At 40.2% G+C, this 23,792-nt stretch overlaps 1 protein-coding gene across 6 annotated transcripts in view; it reads right to left on the bottom strand.

The window, feature by feature from the left end:
- Positions 1–23,792, bottom strand: part of PCMTD1 (protein-L-isoaspartate (D-aspartate) O-methyltransferase domain containing 1) — an 88,613-nt gene that overhangs the window by 9,920 nt on the left and 54,901 nt on the right. For 4 of the 6 annotated variants that reach the window (XM_048840642.2, XM_048840636.2, XM_048840635.2 and 1 more), the window contains 2 exons: positions 4,030–4,201; positions 2,082–2,205 (listed from right to left, as the gene is read on the bottom strand). In XM_048840642.2, the coding sequence (XP_048696599.1) occupies positions 2,082–2,205; positions 4,030–4,083 (178 nt within the window). In that variant the 5' untranslated portion in view covers positions 4,084–4,201. Of the gene's footprint in view, positions 1–2,081; positions 2,206–4,029; positions 4,202–14,628; positions 14,762–17,438; positions 17,593–23,792 lie in introns of those variants that run through there. The other 2 variants (XM_048840639.2, XM_048840640.2) reach the window with 2 other exon arrangements.

Genomic DNA, 23,792 nt, shown 5'->3' with positions numbered 1-23,792 from the left:
TACTAAGCCAGTAATACTTAGACCTCAACCAAATTATTAATCAATATTACCCAAAAGAGCCACAATAGCGTGAATGACAGGAAATTATATATTTCTTATAGCAAATAAGTTAGTAACTTAGGCGAGTTGCACCTTAAAGACTAACATTTATTTGGGCATAAGCTTTTGTGGGTAAAAAACCCACTTCTTCAGACTAACACGGCTACTCCCTGATATTAGGCAAGCTAATAACTTAATTGGTTAATAACATCATAAAAGCATCCTGATTGGTTGATAACTAAATCACAGTGTTTTAATATCATGTGCTGCAAACAGCCGCAGGAGATGCATTAAAGAGCCATTTGCAGCTCGAGAGCCAGTCTGAGCATTACTGATCTAAGCCAACTCAGACGGTGAGAAAAATTTACCTATCTACATACTCTTATTGGATTTGAATAGGCATATCAAACTTTTCTCTGGTAGAATGTGTTTTCCACAGTAATAGATAAACATAGTTACAAGTAACTACCTGTTCCATGCATTGATTATATCGGTCTCTTCTTCCACTCCTTTTATGAATTGGGCAACTTGAAATTTAAAAAGGTGCCTCTTTATAGAAAATATATTTTAAAATACTAAATGTTAAAAATGGAATTCTATTGCTCTGTACTAATTTTATTTACTGTGACTCAAAACTATAGTAGGCCAACACCACTTCATTTAAAGATCGGTACCCATAAATTGCAATATTTTTTTAAAGTCTATTTTAAAAAAAATATATATTTTCTGCTCCCTATTCTGCTTTCTTTCAAAGTACTGTATCTGGAACACAAGAAGTAGGTTTTCCCCCTGCCTATATCTCTGGGCAGGAAAGAGGATTTAAAAAAAATGAATTTATATCATGAGAACTGAAGCAAGGTAGCGGAGAGAGCCTGAAACTGAGTACCCTGGTCAGAGGATAGTGTAAAGCCAGGGTCGCCAACATTCAGCTCTTCAGAAGTTAATATGCGGCTCCTCGTATAGGCACCGACTCAGGGGCTGGAGCTACAGGCGCCAACCTTCCAATGTGCGGGGGGGGAAGGGGGGGCTCGCTGCTCAACCCTGGGCTCTGCCACAGGCCCTGCCCCCACTCCACCCCTTCCCGCCCCCTCCCCTGAGCTTGCAGTGCCCTTGCTCCTCCACCCTTCCCCCCAGAGCCTCCTGCACACCATGAAACAGCTCATCAGGAGGTGCAGGGAGGGGGAGGCACTGACTGAGGAGGCTGCCGGTGACTGGGAAGTGCTGGGAGCTAGGGGGGGTGCTGACGTATTACTGTGGCTCTTTGGCAACATACATTGCTAAATTCTGGCTCCTTCTCAGGCTCAGGTTGACCACCCCTGGTGTAAAGTGTGTAAAAATGGCTGAACAGAGAAGAGCAACTGGGCACTTTTGAAAATCCCACTAGGCACCACATCTAAATACCTTTAAAAAAAATCTGATCCAAAGTGATTGAATGAGAAAGAAAATCCCAATAACCATTTGTTAAGCATCTCCATGTCCCTGAAATGTCCTGGCCTCCCTTCCCAAGATACAGGGAGGCACACAGGCATGTGGTGCTTTTGGCCCTTCCCTTTCACTCTGGGGGAGAAGAGGAATTTATACAATGTTTCACTGCTCTTTGGAAGGCAGCACAAGGGGCATACGTTCACCATCCCCTGCAACATCAAGTGTTAACTGTCTATGTTTTATTTGTGCTTAGTCAAAGTGGACTTGGCGGAATGTCAGGGGAGATGTCAACAATCGGATTTCGGGAATGTCCACAAGAAAAAACGAGGGGCCGGGGGGGGGAGGGGGCAGAACAGGAAACTCACAGTATGGTTTTAATTTAAAATATAAAAAATAATAAACTTAATTAGATTCAGAGAGATGTGTCCTGGTGATACTGAACACAAGCCAGAAATGTTATATATCAGAACCAGAGGGGCTTTTTTGAACAGTACATTCCCATTCTATTGCATTATGTCTGTATAACACAGCCTCCCCACTCTGTGGACAGGAATACCAGCTCAGGTACAATAAACTAGATGTGCCAAAAAGGAAAGGCCACAACAGATGACACTTACGCAGTCCCACAGTATCACGTTTGCTGTTGTCATTCCTGTTGGGTTGTACTAGTGGAGCAAATGAAACAGCAAGGATGTTTTTACTTTCCCAGGTGTTCTGTCCAGTTCGCAGGATTTGTGTTAGCTGCATAAAAACAACAAAAATATAAGACAAAGTTCAGCAGTTAAGTAAATCATTTCATTTGGTTTGTTTGTTTTTGTTACACCCACCATTCTTCAGTTTATAACATTGTCATTTTAATTTGCTTCAAATGTAATTCAGAGAAGCTGTTCTCTTGCCAAAATTGAATTTTATATTCTTTATAAAATGATATTCAGCCATTTCCCATTTTGCTGTGCTCTGAAAAAAAAATAAGAGCGTTGACATGTATTTATGTTTTATTAACAATGCCCTTTTGGTAACTTTTTTTTAAAGTTCAAATGTCCAAATTATTTACATTTAATATTACTGTAAACTAAGAAAGCAGAGTGACATTTAGAAAGATTTAGTACAGTTTCATCTGCATTTGCTTGATCGTACTCTGAAAACCCTAAACTGCCTAGACACAAACTGTGTCTAACCACCACAGTAGTGGGCACATTACCTCCTATAGAGAGATGTGTAGTTTTGTTAAAGATGCTTTATTGGTGTCTGAAAAATAGGAGAAATGAACACACACACCTATTATTAAGTTAATCTAGCAGGGCTTTCTTTAGCACTGGTCCAGGGTGAAACCAGCAAGTCCAAGATCACAATAATTCTCACTTTCTCCTATATTCATAAATATTAGCAAAAAGTGTACTTATATGAATCATTAATCTTCTATTTAATTAGATTAACAATTTTCCTTGAAAATATTTTAGTTTATCTATATAGAGAGAATAAGTGTTTACTAGTGAAAGTAACATGATATGCCTATCAATTTAGAAAGCACCCAATTATGCTACCTATACGATAGCATATTTTAATGATACAAGATTTTAAACAATTTCAGTGCTGTTTTGAAGAAGCTATGCAGCAACTATAAGGCAACTCCTTTAGTGAGGACTGTTAACTACCAAGTAACTTGCAAACTAATCTTCAGCTCAAACATTTCAATAAAAATTTGGCTGTAGAGGGACAGTAACTTGAGCAAGTCACTTCATCTCTCTGCAGCAGTGTCCCCCATCAGTAAACTGGAGATCATAAGGTTTACTTCTGCCTGTAAAGCTCTTTGAGATCTATGGATGAAAATGATATAGGTCCTAACTATTGTATTATTAAATTACATTCCTGGATGAAAATATTTTCCCTATTATTGTGACAAGCAACACCTAAAATAACAATGTCTGAAAGAGATCATTAAAAAATTCAATGTTGTTAGTCTGCCTGCTTTGTGCATTTGACAGCACTTTGTGTATATAGTTAATGTTACTGCTTCCCCTACAGTCAACTAGATAAATCTGTGCTGAGTTTTCTTTCACACAATAGGGAAGAGAAAATTATTTTTTAAAGAAAATAGGATAGGATTTTTTTTTTGTTTTATAATCAAGGATGCTCTGGGGCAGGTATAGCACATTACAGTACTTTTGGCAAAATCCTGGCTCCACTGAAGTCAATGGGAATTTTGCTATGGATGTCAACTGGACCAGGATTTCACCCTTTGTCTCAGCGGTTTTTTTTGTTTTGTTTTTTTTTTAAGCTAACTAGATTTAAAGTTAATGGTGTCCTTGCAAATATGGACTTTTGGGTGAAATGGCCAACTAGTTTGACATAAAAACAAAACACTCAAATAGCCCCTAGGATCACTTTAAAAGACTTGTAAAACATCTTCACACTCACACTGTACTGCTGCAGTTGAACAGACAAGGATCATTAGTCAAAAAGCAAGTAAATTAAGTCTATAGCCTACATAGGAGACAAGCATTTTTGTTAAACTGTGTGATTCTTATATCAAAACACAGCAACGGAAAATTGTCAGTGAATCACCTGATCTTCTATTGGCATAACCAGAATGCCTCCAACTTTCAATAAAATTTTCATGTAGTTCTCATGATCTTTCTGGACCCCAGCTCCACAATAAATCCGATCATACTGATGACTGTCCGATGCGATCTCCAGACAATTACCAACTACAAAGGCAGGTTCACAGAACTCAAATCTAGGGGGGAGGGAGGGGAAGAAAGGGTATATATTTCAGAATAGAAGTCTATTTTTTAAACACAAGCAAATTCAGCTAAATATAGTAAAACTTCGATTTCACACCTTTGCTCATTTGTAATTAACACATTTAAAGAGTGTCAGCATACTGTAATTGTACTAGGTACAGAAACAGAAGAGATGACTGAAATACATCAATATTTGCCTATGCATATCAGTTTACACTGTCAAAAAAGAATGGTGTATTATTTTCTAAATGCAATCATATATGTCTTGCTGAACAATTAATAAAGTATTAAAAAACAAACACAAAAAGCCCTTTTAAATTACTGTCTTTATTCACATTTATAAAGTATCCATGTTATGCTCTGCGCGTTGCACAAAAATTAAAAAACAGTTCAATAAGTCCTTGGTCTCAAACTACTCCCCTTTCATCATCCCCTAAAACCAGCTCTTTCCCCACAAACTCCCTTCTCAAAAGGAAAAAAATATGGGAAGACATGTTTTCCAGTGTGTGCCCTAAAAGTCACCAACTCCGGTTCTGACAGACCAAATAGGAGAGGAGAAAGTGATTTCAAGAGTCAAAGACCCCTCATTAAGAATTTCATTCAATCAGCTCCTATTCAGTACGTTTTTTAAGCATTAGCCTAACTTTAAGCACATGAGCAGTCTCATTGAAGTTGTGACAGAAGAGGAGCAGCTCTGTAATAACTCATACTGTATGAAACCTGGTATGTAATTGGAATCTTTCCTGTATGCACAACTTAGTCTATTTTAATGTGGGGGACTAGTAAGAACAAGCAGGACATGAAACAATGACTCAAGATAAGACACCTCTGAGTAAATAAAGGGTTAAAAGACAAATCCCTGAACCATTAACTTTAGAGATTCTACCTCCTGTTCCAATTATCTTGCAGAACTGGGTTTGACAAGCAGGGGCAAAGTCTGAGAGTTGACAAGAACAAAAAACTGTGACTGGACTAAAAAGGACTCACTCTTTCTCAAGATTTTAGGGAGTTCTTCAGGGGAACCAGATTGACAGACACCTTCTGTGACTGAAGTTAGGCCTTACCAGCAGGGGATGGTAGGGGTGAAGGTAAAATAGATGTGCGTAGATGGTTTTAAAATCCTTATTCCCTAAATGCTTTGTTTCCCTAAATTTTGTTTTAAGGAAGCTGTATGATCACTACACACACCACTGGTCACAAACTTCTGAAGGGGAAATCACAGTTGCCAAATCCAGTCAGACCACATGGGTAAGCATAGTTCATACATAGGGTACTATAGCCCAGGACCTGGTATAAGTGTGGGAGAATTGAGGAATTTGACCCCAGGAGAGGTAAAGGCATGAGGCCTGATGCCTTAGGGGAACAGGAAGGGGACAGAGGTGCAGTAGGCTCTGCAGCCAGAACAGAAGCCCTTGCAGCAGTATCACAAGGGACAACAGGTGGTTTCTCAGATAATCCATATTGTTAGAGATATTCAAGTCAAAACCAGCATTTTAAACTTCATCCAAAATCAATTTGTGCAGCTAATGCTGATCTCAGAGCACAGGTATAACACACTCCTTTCAAGAAAAATTGCTTAATTAGTAAGTTCCTGCAGTCTCAGATGTTGCCTGTGTTGTGTTTTACATTGAACCTAGATTATGCAGCAAAGCCCAGAACAGCAGAGAAACTCTACCAATCTCCTGTCACAAGCCTCCTTCCCCTTTATAGGCAGTATAGCAGCCTAAAACGCTCAACACCCAGTCTTGTGCCTTAAGTGTCTGTATGCTCCAGAACATCCACAGCTGCATCACGCTTGCAGTGTGCAGGAGAAAGGTCAGCCTGCCCCTAACTACATTCAAATGGAGCTCCTAAGGTACTTCGTGCTTCTCCTGTGCGCTCTCAGGAGTTACACATAGCTATGTCCTGCATAGCTTCCAAGATCCCTCCATCAGGGCTTCTGATCCCATAGGGCTCTATAAAAGGCTGTCCCTGATATCTGCATTTCCTCCATCCTCTATCACTGACTGGTTCCGTCTCAACTGCTCCATCAAAAGGCAGAAGTTATGCAACTGCTTATATAGCCACATAATTCGTTGTGCAAGCCCGGTGTACTATTCTGTACTGACTGAAATTTTCAAATGGATTTCCAACCTTGTGGCTTTGGAGGTTGGAAAAACAGAACTCTGGGCCACAGCTCCTTACCTGAAATCTCAATATGCTTAGACCCATATAGGTAGAACTTTCCAGAGGGTTCTGACTTTGGTGCTTAGATTCACGTTTACTGAAGTATGCAGATCTGTACTGACAATAATCAAAGCTTTGCAGCACATTGCTGGTGAAGTCGCATACAAAATGATGCTAATTTTGGTTTAGATTGATACATTTCTGGCTATTGACTTTTAAAACAAAAAATATGGGATTATATGATTTAACAAGATGTCTATAGGGAGGTGAGATGGGAAGGACAGAATTGTTTTCTTCCCTGGAAAACCATATCAAGTGTAAACCAAACAACCTCGTCTATACAGAGGGTACAGTCACAGGTTGATTTAATCTGGGAGGTCTCTAAATCCAGTGGATCTCAACCTTCATCCAGTTATACTGATAAGTTCACAGACATCTGCAGCCATGTTGTGAATTTGACAGTGGACTGCATCACTGAAAAGAGAATGGCTTGAATTGACTAACAGCAGCAGCAGATCCCAACACTGACAATATTCAAGATACAAGGAGCTATTAATGTTTCCTCAAATTATAATGAGGCTTGGCAGCTTTCACTATTCACAGTAACACTAACTGTAATACTTAAGGGCTTTCATGTTCGTAGTATTGCCATTAATAAAACAATCTTCTGGTTTTGTAAACTTATAAGCTTTTGCTTGAAGAATTCCATGCATTTCTTTTGTAAAGATGGATGTTAGATCTTGAAACAGCTTAATGCTCCTTCCTATAATTAGCTTTATGCATATCCCAAAATACTTTGCCAACTACTGCAACAGCCTCTTTGATGTATTGTGGGTAGGTCTCAAGCATTCTGATATACGTTTTGATCTGAATCCACTAGAACAGAAAGCCAGGCTGCAAGAAACAGATCTACCGGAGAGGGAAAGAAAGGGAGGATGGTTGGGACTGCCTTGTCCATCTCCATGGAACAGTGCAGGATGGACATACTTTAATTCAATTAACTTCACCTTGAGGGGAAGCTGGGAGAGCAAGAGGTAGCAGGTCCCAGCAGGACAGGGAGATGGGGGGGGGGGGAACAACGGATGCCTGGATGCAGAAGAATAAATTAATTAGATGACAGAATTCTCCATTTAATGGCTTCATGGGAAAAACCTGATTCCATCGCAACAAAATTGAAGAGTCCACAGGGCCCTGTTTGAGAAGAATGGGAAGTTCACACAGAGTTATTCAAGCTGTCAGTCACTGCATATTTAGTTCATTTTTTACATTATCTCTGCAAACACAAGGACTAGAAAAAACAAAAAGAAAAAAGATTCGGGGGGAGGAGGAAAACTCATGAAACCTGTTCATCATCCCTATAGGGGATTCTGGCTCTAGTCCAAGGTCTCAGGGAAAAGCAGAGGTAGCCAGTCTATATGCCTGACCTACCAACTACTACGACCCCTTTTTCATTCATGGCTTCTTCTTGCCCTTCCTCTGTAGGATCTGGCAAGCATACTACCAGATACTCCCAGCAGCCTTCCATGCTTCCTCTGCTGGTGGCCTCTGTTGTCTCTTGATGCTTGTGGCACTTCTGGCCATTTTATCTTTCTGAAATAAATAGGAAAGGGAAGTATTTCCAAGAAAATGCAATGGCATGCACATGGGTAACACACAAAAATTTTACTTTAAAAAAAAAAAAATCTCTTTTAGAGAAGTGACATGAGGAGATTCCAGACACATTTTCGGAGTGTCTGCTGTAGTTAGTGAAGACAATCGTGGTTAGGGACCCTTTGAAAAGTTTTAGCAGAGAAGATCCCTGTTCTCCTCCTTCAGAATCTAACTGCAGAGGAGACAAGAGGAGAGGGGGATAGCTTCCCACAATGCCCACAAAGATAGCCCAGATGAGCTAGAGGCTCCCTAAAGCACAATATGAACATCAGTATTCTTACTGCTTACTTTTTAGGGTGTGGAAGAGCAGACAAGTTCTGTTTCACATTATGTCTCCGATTTATGGGCTGGGGTCATCACATGGTTGGATCAAGGAGGAATACCAGAAACTCGTCCTTCTTACTATGTTTGTGGCATTTTGCAACCTTTATCTATGGCCCAGGGTTGCAGTCTTCATCCAAGTGAGCTGGTAAAGGCCTTTGAAGCAACATGCAGCCTTTGTGATATGCAGGGAAAGCCCCATCACTATGGCCAGGGATCGCCATCTGGTCCATGACCTGACACTATATGACTAGAGACAGGCTACACAAGTTACATGGTAATATGAATAATAAAATAATCACAGCGATCACTTCAGTAGTATAAAGGTGCTGTTGTGAATCCACTGCTGAACTATTGGAGGGATTAAGTCTAAAATAAAAAACTATAGCCATCAAAATTTCAGCCATACAGAAAACAGATAAAATACCCTGACCCAGAATAGCCTCCTGAACTGACTTGCTCTTCCTGGAGTAAAAACAAACAGGAGCTATGGAACTAAAGACAGAACGTGAAAGAATCTGAGTTGAAGGAAACAGAAATGCCCACTTCTCTATTGTGTGCCACCTCCTATTGGTATACTCATTTTCTGACTCCATAAGTAATTCAAGAATTTCTGAATACAAAGCTGACAGTTTGATTCTATTTTCCAAGATGTGTAAACCTACTTGGGGCTATTTTTAAGTGATCAAATGCTCCCCAAAAATCTAATTCAGTTGCCCACAAGAGTTTTGATACAAACTTTTGATGTAGTACGAAACCAGCACTGAAACAACAGAGTTTCATGGAGACTTCAGCTGATATAACCTCTTTTGGAGAGAGATGAAAATTTCTTCTCTACTATGCTTCATATACCAGAAACTTTAAAAAGGCATTTAGAGGTTTGCTGGGTTTTTCTTTAATCAAATACCTTAGGGTACCTCTCCCTCAAAAGGCCAAAACATATCCAAAGTTCAAATCACTGTATTGTACCTCCACACCACTTCCAGCGTAAGCGATTGACGATAAATGCAGCACCATTGCAGTATCATTTGGAAGAAGGAAACCTACAGCTTAGTTGTAGCAGCCTCTTCTACCTGCACACCACACTGCTTGTTTTTCCCATAATTTCTGCAGAGTACTACACAAAGATGACTATGATACAAATATTCTTCTGTAATAATAAATGAATAAATGCTTTAAAATGATTATCACTATGTCACATCTCTCCATTACACTTTAATACCACAAGAAAGCACATAAACTAGTTTGTTTTAATATGAAATTCAATTTAATCTGAGCTAAAATCCTTCAATTAGTCATATTGACACTACAAACAAGATGTCACCATTGATTAATTTCATTTCCAGTGTTTTTTTGGCCATCAAAATGGATTAGTCATTCAATTTCCTTTGCTCTCTAACGTTAAGCTTTTTATTTTTTTGAACACCAAGAACTTTGCTGAAAAAAAATAAGTTATTGTCAGAATGTTGGCACTGACAAATACATAAGCTGCTTATCAAGACGAGACATATTTACTTAGTCATTGCCTTAAAATGAAACTAGAAAAGGATTTGGGTCTAACAAATGCCTAATGTGATTCACCTTTTGTTAACACCTAATGTGATTACCATTGTGGTTTGATATTTTTTTTTAAAGGAGCGTTTAGAAAAATCTCTCTGCATTATTTAAGATATACTGTGCCAAGTAAATACTTAGATAATGCTGACCCAACGCTCTGCGAATATAGAGAATGTGCTTATAATCGTATCAGTTTATTCAATGGAATCAGATACTTTCATTATGAGTTTGGTAGGACCACCAAGAACATCAGAAATTAAAATTCTAGTCATCTATAACATAGCAACAGGAAGAATTCCTCGGTGTTTAAATGGACACCTGCCACAAACATACAGCATACAATAATTTAACATTGCACTGATTTTTTCATATTGGGCCAATGATAGCCATACTACACTTGATTTTGTTACAGCTTATTTGTAATCATACGCTTTCCCTCTAAACTGTAACGATTACATTTCCATAGCTTGAATTTGAAGAAGCAGTCCTGAAAAATTTGTTTTGTTAATTTATTCTCTCCCCATGAATCCAACAGAAACAGGATGTTCCCTTTCAGACAATTTCACTGGAAGTAAAAAAAAACAAAAACACCACCTGTCAATCAAGGATCTAGGGAGTTTAAGTTCATTTTTCACCTCCTGCCAAAGCAGTTTAATTAAACAAAGACTATGAAAATCCATATTCATGAAAAGTATGAGTTTCCATAAGAATCAACAACGAAATATTAGTACAAAAATAAAAATTAAACATTCGCCAATTTGGACCAAGGTGTTTACTTTGAAGAAAGAAAGAGGTTAATTTTTGTTTCACTTGTATCCATATCTATTATTATATTATGTGTCTGATATAACAAGCTGTCATAAATATAAAGGGAAGGGTAACCATCTTTCTGTATACAGAACTATAAAATCCCTCCTGGCCAGAGGCAAAACCCTTTCACCTGTAAAGGGTTAAGAAGCTAAGATAACCTCGCTGGCACCTGACCAAAATGAGCAATGAGGAGACAAGGTACTTTCAAAGCTGGAAGGGGGTGGGCGGGGGGAAAAAAAGGGTCTGTCTGTCTGTGTGATGCTTTTGCCAGGAACAGATCAGGAATGATCTTCATACCTCCTTAAGTTAGTAAGTAATCTAGCTAGAAATGCGTTAGATTTCCTTTTGTTTAATGGCTGGTAAAATAGCTATGCTGAATGGAATGTATATTCCTGGTTTTGTGTCTTTTTGTAACTTAAGGTTTTGCCTAGAGGGATTCTCTATGTTTTGAATCGGATTACCTGTAAGGTATTTAGCATCCTGATTTTACAGAGGTGATTCTTTTACTTTTTCTTTAATTAAAATTCTCCTTTTAAGAACCCGATTGCTTTTTCATTGTTCTTAAGATTCAAGGGTTTGGGTCTGTGTTCACCTATGCAAATTGGTGAGGATTTTTATCAAGCCTTCCCCAGGAAAGGGGGTGTAGGGCGTGCGGGGATATTTAGAGGGGACGAGTCTCCAAATGGGCTCGTTCCCTGTTCTTTAACATGCTTGGTGGTGGCAGCATAGGGTTCAAGGACAAGGCAAAGTTTGTACTTGAGGAAGTTTTTAACCTAAGCTGGTAAGAATAAGCTTAGGGGGTCTTTCATGCAGGTCCCCACATCTGTACCCGAGACTTCAGAGTAGGGAAGGAACCTTGACACAAGCAGAGAGAGTGTAAAGGAATGTTTCTATTTATCAATATCATAGACAAACGCTTAATTAGAGGGTGATACAAACTGGCCTAGTAACTCACTGTATAGTCATTAGCCCACAGTGAGTGGACCCAATCACTGAGTCACGTGCTTCCAAGCCAACTGGGTCTGGAAAGATTTTATTCACTAGGTCTGGGGGTCTAGCGCACACAATCCCAGGCTCAGACTTGTCTGATACCCTTTCTTGGGATGTGGGATGCCAATGTCCAGAAACCAGTGTCTGAATCCTCCTGAGCCCCACAAGTTGCTTCTCTGCCATCCCCCAGACTCGACCTAGGCTGTGGGCAATTAGGACCTACTTGTTTAACCCCATCAGACACAACATGACAGAAAAGTGAGAATTTAACCATATTTACTCTTAAACCAATCAAGAGTTACAGATCTCTGAAAACAAACCTGAAGTCCTAAAATGCACCCTCCCATAGTATGAGCTCACTCCTTCTGTGAGTCTGTAGTGCATCAACAGACTAAGCTGGGCAGAGTCCCTCCTTCCCTTTCTGTCCTGCAAGTCCTTATGTGTAGCAGTCAATCCTCCTGCACAGAGTAAAACCCTGATCTTACATAGGGCCTCTGTCTCTGTGCCACACGTGCAAACTATAAAGTGCTATAGCCACTGGTCATGCTTGTCCTCCTCAACCCCTTTCTGGGCACTCTGTAGAACAACCATTATTCCATGAGGGGCGGGCCTGTAGATGAGAGTCAAAGTCAACAGCTGTCAGCGATGGCCTTTCAGTGAGATGTACAACACCTTTCCCAGTCATGGCAGCTGTCTGGAGCACAGCACAACAGCCTGCCCTTGGGCAAGTCCAAACAACTGTCGTCACAGTACACAAGTATTAAAACCTTCACAATTTCATACAGTAATATCCCACTCCATCACAAAGAGAAGTAGCTGAATGACACTGGAGCAAGTTTGATTTAGACTGAGTACCATCCTTCCAAGAGATTCATCTGAAATGGCTTTCCAAATCAAGGACGGAACCTTGCAGTTCTAACTCACGAGTCATTCCATTGATTCATATCAATTTGTAATATTTTCCAAAATGATGACTACACAATTATCTTGCTTATTTCCTTTGTTAGTGTTATTATTTATTTTGGACTGGTCCAGAAAATCAGGATCATAGTCCCACTTTAGCACATACACAAAGACATGGCACTTGATTCTCATTTACTTTTCATTGCCAGAGACTTTAATATAAATGAGAACTAGGCCCATGGTTTCTACCTCTGAGAATGTATAAAGTGAACAAGCAAAATGGTGGGGAGGAAAAAAGGACAGAATTTTTAATTATATATTTAAAAACAATCAATTACCTCCATCATCCACCAATGTTACTGTTCTAGTTTCTCAAATGTGCAGTAGAAATGGATCTTGTACAACCAAAGTTAAAGCCATTGTTTGTGCACTGTTCCTTCATAACTTCTAGACATGTTTTATCTTATCCATTTTACAACAGTTGATTAGGATGGGTGGAGGAAGACACACAGAATTATAGACTTACATAAGTGTTTAGCTCTCAAAAATTGCCCCAAAGCTTTTTCTGAAAATAAAGTTTTTTAAAAATGCATCTTAAATTCCAAATCTTCAAGGTTAACACAGGAGCTGTGCTGGGCATGGGCACTCAACAGTCATACAGAAGTTCCTGTTGTGTCCATTGCATGAGATACTTTGAAGGAGTGTTGATGATGGCCCAGTAGCAGGCTATGACAGGGAGCCACAGTACTGCACATCTGATCTAAAGGGGCTATTTCAGCCTGTGGTGTTTGGGTGGCTCTGCAGTAGTCCCTGATCCTGACCCCTCAGTTGATGGGGGTAAAATTCAGCTCCCCACCTCTTCACTCTCCACCTGCATAGAGACCAAATACTGTAGCCAGAAGAAAAGAATGTCATCCTAAGAAAACACATATGCAAGTAGACTTCAAAAATTACAAACATGTTTTAAATACAATTATTTCCTCTTGCAGGAAACCTGTCACATCAGGGTTCTGTGTTTCACCCTCTACAGATGATATCATGAACACAAACAGCCCAGGAAGCTGCACAGCCTGTACTGCTTGAGATGTTCTTTATATCATTAACTTTAGCAGGGGAAGCACAAAAACTAAGAACAAAGGTCTCAATAAAAAAAGCCTTTCAGTGAATCTTCAAGATGTATTTGCGGTATGTAAATCTAGACAAGCTAGTGGCTTGGGAACAAACAGATATGAAGGTGGTTGATTATTTCTGGACATTGCTAGCATTATTCCATTTTGTTCTAACTTCCCATCTGGGTCACTGCCGATGCTAGATTCCAATGAGGCTCTTATTTTAAAAAAATCCTAATAAGGAGTATAACAATTTGGTATTTCAAAACACTTATTTGTTTTAAAAAGCATTGGAGATTTTATTGTCCTTTGCACATCCAGCTGTGCTATTACTTTACCCTTTTTATGTTAAGGCCAAGACAGGCCAATTTCTTGTAGCCTACGAAAAGGAAATTAAGCTTTGGTATACATAAAATATTTTTAAAGCAAATTATGAATCCAATATTGATAGTTCATAGAAACAGCTTTGGCTCTAGCATTCTTGTCTAATAAAAATATTGTTTAAGTATTCAAAAATAAAGAAGAAATTAAACTCACGTCTCTTAAAAGCATTTGACAATTGCCTATAGTACAAGATTTAGGCAAGATAAAAATATTGCCTACACACCTCTAGGTCAGATTTACACCTTTTCAGAATCTTACAGTGTGAAAATATACAGATTCCAGAATTAATCCTCAGAAACTATATATCTGTTCAAAACAGACTCTTACACTTTGAATATGTTGATACAATCCCATAGATAGTCCTTGCTAGAGTATCAATTTTTTTCTTCTAGTATTTGGTTTCTTTTTCATACATTAGTGTTTGTATCTTAGCCATAAATTTTATATGCTGATGTTCGAAGTGATGAGGATCTCACAGGATGACTGCAAAGTCAAACTTATATGGAGGAGACTGGATATAGAAAAGCCACCTGGTTTGCAAGAGCCTCTCTCTTGGTAAGTAATAGTGAAGGAGTTCTGATCTCTTGGGTCCAAAAAGGATTATCCCTTCAACCATCTTACAGCCACAGTATTATAAGGATTTCCTCTTGATCATTTAGCAGTCTATAAGACAATTAAGAGAAACATGTACTAGAAATCTTAGATAGCTGAACATACACAGCCCCTTCTGTTAAGAAAATAGAGTATTGTGTTTTGAATTAGTCTATTTTCAGTTCTCTGAAAGTTTACATTTGAGTGCTAAGTCTGTCAATTTAGCCAATTAATGTTCATGTTGCATATGTATTTGCATTGCCAAGATATTAAAAGTCATTGCTCAATAACAATTCCTGTGGCCTCTTGTGAGACAGGCTGAAATATTGCTTTCTGATATTATTAACATGTGGCTCATTGTTAATAACCTCTGACATTCCTGTGAAACTATTCTTACTCCTCAGTTCCAAGATGGTGACATGCTTTTGAGTTGTCAAGAGACTATCAAATTAAAAAGGTACTTTTTATATATTGGCCAATCCAGGAAGGGGTTTCTATTGTTAATGCTGTTCCCATAAGTGTTTTGGGAGAAATTTCTGACTATGTTTGCGAACAGTCAAAAACTAGTTGACTAGGTAAGGAACTGAAAAATTGTATCATTCAATATGGGACTATAGTGACAAATATAATTTTACAAGATACACATGTAAATTCTTGTTTCTATTACCTCATATGGTTAGAAGACAAAGGCAAAATGTTTAAGTCAATTTTCATGTTTTCTCTATACTATACACACTTTATACCTCTATTTTTGAATAAAATAGCACTTTCTCCCCAAATCACTTGAGTTGGCCTTTCTCTAAGTGGTAAATGCTTTTGGGAGCATTTATAATTAATTCTTTTTCTATAACATTTGACATCTTGGTTACTATTAATTCTAGACTATTATTGATTTTATAAGCAAATATAGTCTTAAAAACCCAAGTGTGTCCCTTTTCCCATCAAATATGGTATTAATACTACTATTTTGGGGAATACATATAAAACTGAAGACAATCTGAAGAGTGGACTGTAATACTAGTAAGCCTGTGAAAGCAAGTGACCCTTAAAATCTAAAGTGACATGTAACACTATGCATCCACTACCACAATGGATGCCACAGGTTTAGCATTAGAGATGTAGCTAATAATGTTGCAGATAACATTTCTCTTTGATACTTCATCTTGTACATTTATTCAGCTTCAAACTAATGCAATAGTGCATTAAATACTCAGAATCACAAAACTCAAGCAGAGCTCAGAAACAACTTTGGAGTACAAGACTACATGAATAAAAACTGAGGTAATTAGTGTTTTACATGATCCTTAGATACAAATTTTCAAAAGCTAATTTGTTGATGTTTTCATCCATTTCATTGAGAGAGATGAGCAAAAACACATTTCTCCCTATCCGATTATCTCTGGAGAACAAATACTTGTAATTCAAGCACTGGGTCTTGCAAATATTTATGTCTAGACTTGTCACCCCTTCAGATTCTGTTCCAGAATTTAGACTCCTTCACAAGGTGTATCTAGACCTTGAAGATAAAATAGAAAACAAAGATTTTGAAAGAATGATCTCAACCGATTCCACTGTGGGCTTTAAAGTTTTGAATAAAGGGAAGACTTCCCTTCTCCATTTCTTCTGCCACAATATTTTTTCGTGCCTCAAGTTTTCCCATCAGTAAATTTTGTAATGAAAAATTTGGATAGCAGATAATCTTTCTATTGAAGTAGTGCATATTGTTTTATAGAGTGAAATCTCAATGTATACATCAACATAAATGTCCATTATAAAATATGAAGCTAGTGATATTTGCTGTTGACTTAATTGTTGATCATGTTAGTCAGTAACTTCCTTTAGGTCAGTTCATAATTCTACTCCTATCAAAATTTGTAGCAGCAAAAAAGAAGTTTTAATGGAACCAGTGTCCCTTTTTCTACTTTTGTCTAGGAGATCTTTCTACAATGCTTCTTCAACTAGAGGGGATTTCTTCAACTAGTATAAAATAGGTACTTGGGAAGATTCAGTTGCTGCATCTACTTTTGGTAAGGCTGGCTGTGATATCCACTTTTAGAGTCCTGCATTTTATAAGGCATCATGGTTATAAATATTCCTCCTTTGGAACATATCCAGATAATGAGTGATGAGGAATATAAACAAATGTTTGCCACACTCTTATAATGTCAGAGAATTCTAACAAATAATCTCTTTTTGTTGATCCTCGTTAGACTAGAAAAGCTCAACGACAGTTCACCCCCTCTGGAATAGCACAAGGTCCCAGAGCTTGGAACGGATTCATGGGTTACTTTTCTCTTTTTGGTTAAACATGTTTCATTTTCTTTTTGATTGCTTATACATTTTGTCTTTATAGTAGGATAATCATCTGACTGCAGCTGGATGAAGACCTTTTTCTTCTTTGATGACTCCTAGGGTTGCCAATTTTGGTTGGACATATTCTGGAGATTTCATTACAGGATATAATCTTTAATTCCTGGAGACTCCAGCAGAATCCTGGAGGGTTGGCAACCCTAATGACTCCTTGTGCATGACTATTGTTTGAACTTCCTTTACCAATGGAGAAATTAGCCTTCACAATGTTCTAACTAAAATTAACTGAATTTTATTGGAGACCATGAAATGCTCCTGGGAGACTGACAATAGTAAGTTTCACTTTACCAGTGCAGATACAACTTACTAAAAGACTTCAGGAGGAAGTCTTACCCATAACATTTATCCCAGAAGTAGTACTAGAATCCTAGTCACTTACCATTGCAGTTGTTTCTTTAGAAGAGTAGCGATAATTTCTTTTGATCCTGAGAAGAGTGTTGATATTTCTTTCACGGCACTCACTTCAGCAGCTTACACACGTTTGGTTTTTGATAGGGTGTTAGGAGATGGGCGACCTAGCCCTGCCCTGTGGCTCTCCCTCCGAGATGGATATTCTAGGTCTAGAAGCCGACTGGGAGCAGAAAAGACAACATATTCCCCTTCAATAAACAGGTGAAGCGGGGCCTGACACTTTGCACATACGTGCTTTAGATAGAGCCTTCTTAAGGATTGAGTTTTTCCTTAGGTGGCATGCATCCTCGCCCAAATGTTAAATGTGGAAGCGATTCTTACCACATGTCAAACTCAGACCAAGATCATCCAATGCCTAAATAAGCTTTCTTTTACAACACATCTTTCCAAAGAGTAATCAGATTTAAGAGAGCACTTTCTATCTAGTTTGCTTCTAGAGATAAAACTATCTTGTGAAACAGAATCAAGACAGCACTTTACTTGTCTTAGATTATCAGATGACAACTCCATCTCCATATCCAGTCACAGGAGAATTAAACTTTTACAGATTAGTGGGATATGGATATAAATATAAATGATTACTGGAATGATTTGCATTTTTAAAGCAAGACTCTGGAGGGTTGTTTTTTGTAGGGGAATAGCTTCAGAAGGGCCAAATGATGGCAGCTGAACTCCCAGAAGGAGTCAATCACCCTAAGCATCGAAGAAAAGGGACATACTTCCCCCCGCCCCCTACTCTCAAATCCCTTTAAGGATGAATATGCTACTTTCATAGAGCTCCCAGACTCTAATCTAAACCTGTTCCACCTGCTAAGAGATTAATCTTTTTGTCTATGAATTTGCTCATCAGGAATTGGGAGAAAATGATAGCTTATGCTATACAACACAGGATTTCTGTATGTTTCATCTTTTATTTCTCCTATAAAAGAGGATGTATAGTATACACTTCAAATAACTTCATGCGTTTAAGTTGTAAGAACTCTGTGTTAAGCATCAGGCCTTAGCTGCATGATCCCCAAGCAAAATCCCCATATGCTAGGCTGGAAATATACAAAGCATCCAGGAAATTGTCCTATAGGTATCTATAGTTTGCTTGATGACTGGTTGCCAAAAATTTAAGCAGAAAGATCCAAGCCAAGCAACAAGGCATTTCACTGCACTTTTTGAAGATGCACTGGTGAACTTCTTGGTAGGGATTTTTATATTTTTATCCAAGACATGACCACAAAGATAAGCACAGAAATACTGAAACTTTTGCCACTTGGAAATGTAGTCTCTGCTCCCATCTGGTTTGTGCACAGAAACGCTCAACACAGAAAGATTATGGCTTATAAGTACAAGTGACTAGAACAGTCTGGAATAGTATTATTCAGCATGTTACCGAACCTTTGCTTAAAATGTGTATTTAAAATCTAGTTTGAAGCTCCGTAAGTAGCTAAAAATAAGCTAACCCAATTTAAAAGATAATTTAGTTTCCTGGGAAGATGCAGACAGTTAGGCCAAAGAATCCTAGTCATCCATTGAGTAAGTACAGGACAGGAAGTAGCAATTCAAACTTCCACACATTGCCCTGTCAGTGCGCCTCAAATGTAACCTCAGATATATTTCATTTCAGTTATACCACCAAACAAGCCGATGAAAATTATTTTCAGTCAATATAGACCCCTGCTGGGTTTAAGCCAGTGATCTAAGTGGAAAAACTCTGCATGCCTTTCATGAACACTTTTACCTGGAAGGCCTCTCATCCAAGTTTTGAGCAGATCAATCTCAATCAGCTGAGATCAGAAGTCACAGACCATAGTATCCGCAGGCTACGTCTCATTTATCAACTTGAAGTGCCAGAGACCAAGATAACCAAGCACCAGGAACCAAAACCAGGCCTTATGCACAATAGCGTGTTCCTACCAGGTCCGTTCTAAAAATTTTTTATATATTATAAACAAATTAGTAGGATCAGAAGAACAATTCCCTTAGAACACCACGTATCAGGTTTTCAAGATATTACCCATCCAAATACAGTATTAACTCGGTACAATCAGCTTTATTTTAAAAGAAAATAGCCAAAATTTGGGATATTCAAGAGAGGAAAAATCATCCATTAGGCAGCCAACCCTTATTCCTTCATTTGTAATCTAGTGGTTACCAAATATATTTTTATCAGGAAGCACTTACACACTTAACAGAATTTTGTTTGTTGGTTTAGTTTTTTTAATAGCCATTGCTTGGTTGCTTATTGTTGCAAGAATGATGATTGAGTAACATACTGTGGAGTAAAAGATCCAATCTTGTTAGGGGGCATCAAAACTTTGTGTATGATACTTACATTAATCCCATGATCTAGTTACACAATGGAATACAGTCAGTCACTTGGAGCTAAAAGAATGAATTACTATCACCTTAATGTAGAGCAACATTCAGAGCACCATACCTAAATAAGTCTGAGGCCTGGTCTACACTATGAGTTTAGGTCGAATTTAGCAGCGTTATCTCCATTTAACCCTGCACCTGTCCACACGACGAAGCCCCCCTCCCCCCCCCCCTTTTTTTTTTTTTTTTTTACTTTAAGGGCTCTTAAAATTGATTTCTTTACTCAACCCCCGATGAGAGGATTAGCGCTGAAATCGGCCTTGCTGGGTCAAATTTGGGGTACTGTGGATACAATTCAACGGTATTGGCCTCCGGGAGCTATCCCAGAGTGCTCAGTTGTGACCGCTCTGGACAGCGCTCTCAACTCAGATGCACTGGCTAGGTATACAGGAAAAGGCCCACGAACTTCTGAATCTCATTTCCTGTTTGGCCAGCGTGGCGAGCTCACCTGCACAGGTCACCATGCAGAACTCATCAACACAGGAGACCGTGCAGTCCCAGAAACACCAAAGAGCTCCAGCATGGACCGAACGGGAGGTACGGGATCTGATTGCTGTATGGGGAGATGAATCCGTGCTGGCAGAACTCCGTTCGAAAAGATGAAATACCAAAATAGTTGAAAAAAATCTCCAATGGCATGAAGGACAGAGGCTATAACAGGGACCCGCAGCAGTGCCGCGTGAAAATTAAGGAGCTCAGGCAAGCCTACCAAAAAACCAGAGAGGCAAATGGCCACTCCAGTTCAGAGCCCCAGACATGCCGCTTCTATGAGCTGCATGCCATTCTAGGGGGTGCAGCCACCACTACCCCAACCCTGTGCTTTGACTCCGTCCAAGGAGTGGGGGCGAGGAAGATGATGATGAGAATGATGTTGTAGATAGCTCACAGCAAGGAAGCGGAGAAACCGGTTTCCCCAACAGCCAGGATCTGTTTATCACCCTGGACCCAGTACCCCCTGAACCCACCTAAAGGCCGGCTCCTGGACCCTGAAGGCGGAGAGGGGACCTCTGGTGAGTGTACTTTTGTAAATATTATACCTGGTTTAAAAGCAAATGTGTTTAATGATTAATTTGCCCTGGCATTCTCAGCCAGTACAGCTACTGGAAAAGTCAGTTAACGTGTCTGGGGATGGAGTGGAAATCCTCCAGGGACTTCTCCATAAAGGTCTCCTGGATGTACTCCGAAAGCCTTTGCAAAAGGTTTCTGGGGAGGGCAGCCTTATTCCGTCCTCCATGGTAGGACACTTTACCATGCCAGGCCAGTAGCACATAGTCGAGAATCATTGCAGAACAAAGCAATTTTGCTGGCATTCAAACAACATCCGTTCTCTCTCTCTCTCTCTCTCTCTGTGTGTTACCCTCAGGAGAGGGATATCATTCATGGTCACCTGGTTGAAATAGGGTGGTTTTAGTAAGCGGACATTCAGAGGTGCCTGTTCCTGCTGTGCTGTTTGCCTGTGGCTGAACAGAAATCTTCCCCGCTGTTAGCCACGCAGTGGGGGGAGGGGTGAAGCCATCATTCCAGAGAATTGGGTGTGTGTGTGTGGGGGGGGGGGGGCAAGGGTAGTTGGGTTTCTGCTGCACGTGAACCCGGAAACCGCAGCCCCTCCTTTTAAATTGCCAACCCATTTTTAATGGGCAACCCAACGACTACTTCATATGGGAAATGAGGGTGCTGCTGTTTGAAGCCATTCCCACATGTTATGAAGGTTAAAGAAGCCAAAAGACTGTGGCTTACCATGGCTGCCTGCAAGCCGAATTCTGCTGCCCAGCCCTGCGTGAGGGATCTCTCACACCAAACCAGCATACCCTCAATAAGAGGCAAAATGCGACCTTATAATGAAAGCACATGTACTATGTAACGTTAACAGCAAGGTTTACTGTGAACGAGTGTACCCATTGTTCTATAAAATGTGTCTTTTTAACTAACTAACACTCTCCCCTTTTTCCCCCTCCACCAGCTGCATATGTTTCTCCTTCCCAGAGGCTAGCGAAGATTAGAAGGAGAAAAAAATGCACTCGTGATGAAATGTCCTCTGACCTCATGCTGTCCTCCCACACTGACAGAGCACAGCAAAATACGTGGAGGCAGACAATCTCAGAGTGCAGGAAAATACAATATGATCTCGAGGAGAGGTGGCAGGCTGAAGATGGTAGGTGGCGTCAGCTTGCTGAAAGAAGGCAGGAGTCAATGCTCAGGCTGCTGGACGATCAAACTCATATGCTCCAGCGTATGGTTGAGCTGCAGGAAAGGCAGCAGGAGCACAGACTGCCGCTACAGCCCCTGTGTGACCAACTGCCCTCCTCCCAAAGTTCCATAGCCTCCTCACCCAGACGCCCAAGAATGCGGTGGGAGGCCTCCAACTACCCAGCCACTCCACCCCAGAGGATTGCCCAAGCAACAGAAGGCTGGCATTCAGTAAGTTTTAAAGTGGTGTGTGGCCTTGTCCTTCCCTTCTCCACCACCCCTCCCGGGCTACCTTGGCAGTTATCCCCCTCTTTGTGTAATGAATAAATAACGAATGCCTGAATGTGAAGCAACAATGACTTTATTGCCTCTGCAAGCGGTGATCGAAGGGGGGAGGGGAGGGTGCTTAGCTTACAGGAAAGTAGAGTGAAACCGAGGCGGGAAGGGAGAGCGGTTCCATCAAGGAGAAAAACAGAACTTTCACACCGTAGCCTGGCCATTCCTGAAACTGGTTTTCAAAGCTTCTCTTATGCACACCGCGCCCTCCTGTGCTCCTCTAACCGCCCTGGTGTCTGGCTGCGTTTAATCAGCGGCCAGGCAATTTGCTTCATCCTCCCATCCTGCCATGAACATCTCTCCCTTACTCTCACAGATATTGTGGCGCACACAGCAAGCAGTAATAACAATGGGAATATTGGTTTCGCTGAGGTCTAACTGAGTCAGTAAACTGCGCCAGCGTGCTTTTAAATGCCCAAATGCACATTCTTCCACCATTCTGCACTTGCTCAGCCTATAGTTGAACAACTCCTGACTACTGTCCAGACTGCCTGTGTACGGCTTCATGAGCCATGGCATAAAGGGGTAGGCTGGGTCCCCAAAGATAACTATAGGCATTTTAACATCCCCAACAGTTATTTTCTGGTCTGGAAAGTAAGTCCCTTGCTGCAGCTGTTGAAACAGACCACAGTTCCTGAAGATGCGAGCATTATGTACCTTTCCTGGCCATCCCACATTGATGTTGGCGAAACGTCCCTTGTGATCCACCAGTGCTTGCAGCACCATTGAAAAGTACCACTTTCAGTTTATGTACTCGCTGCCCTACTGGTCCAGTCTCAAGATAGGGATATGCATTCCATCTATAGCCCCACCACAGTTAGGGAATCCCATTGCAGCAAGGCCATCTAGTATGACGTGCACAAGTCCATGGGGCCGGATGAGTTGCATCCGAGAGTGCTGAAGGAACTGGCGGCTGTGATTGCAGAGCCATTGGCCATTATCTTTGAAAACTCGTGGCGAACCGGGGAAGTCCCGGATGACTGGAAAAAGGCTAATGTAGTGCCAATCTTTAAAAAAGGGAAGAAGGAGGATCCTGGGAACTACAGGCCAGTCAGCCTCACTTCAGTCCCTGGAAAAATCATGGAGCAGGTCCTCAAAGAATCAATCCTGAAGCACTTGCATGAGAGGAAAGTGATCAGGAACAGCCAGCATGGATTCACCAAGGGAAGGTCATGCCTGACTAATCTAATCGCCTTTTATGATGAGATTACTGGTTCTGTGGATGAAGTGAAAGCAGTGGATGTATTGTTTCTTGACTTTAGCAAAGCTTTTGACACGGTCTCCCACAGTCTTCTTGTCAGCAAGTTAAGGAAGTATGGGCTGAATGAATGCACTACAAGGTGGGTAGAAAGCTGGCTAGATTGTAGGGCTCAACGGGTAGTGATCAATGGCTCCATATCTAGTTGGCAGCCGGTATCAAGTGGAGTACCCC

The sequence above is a fragment of the Caretta caretta genome, chromosome 2 (assembly GCF_965140235.1).
Source record: "Caretta caretta isolate rCarCar2 chromosome 2, rCarCar1.hap1, whole genome shotgun sequence".
Taxonomy (NCBI): domain Eukaryota; kingdom Metazoa; phylum Chordata; order Testudines; family Cheloniidae; genus Caretta; species Caretta caretta.
The sequence above is the reverse complement of the archived record's forward strand: the minus strand, read 5'-3'. Positions and strand labels throughout refer to the sequence as shown.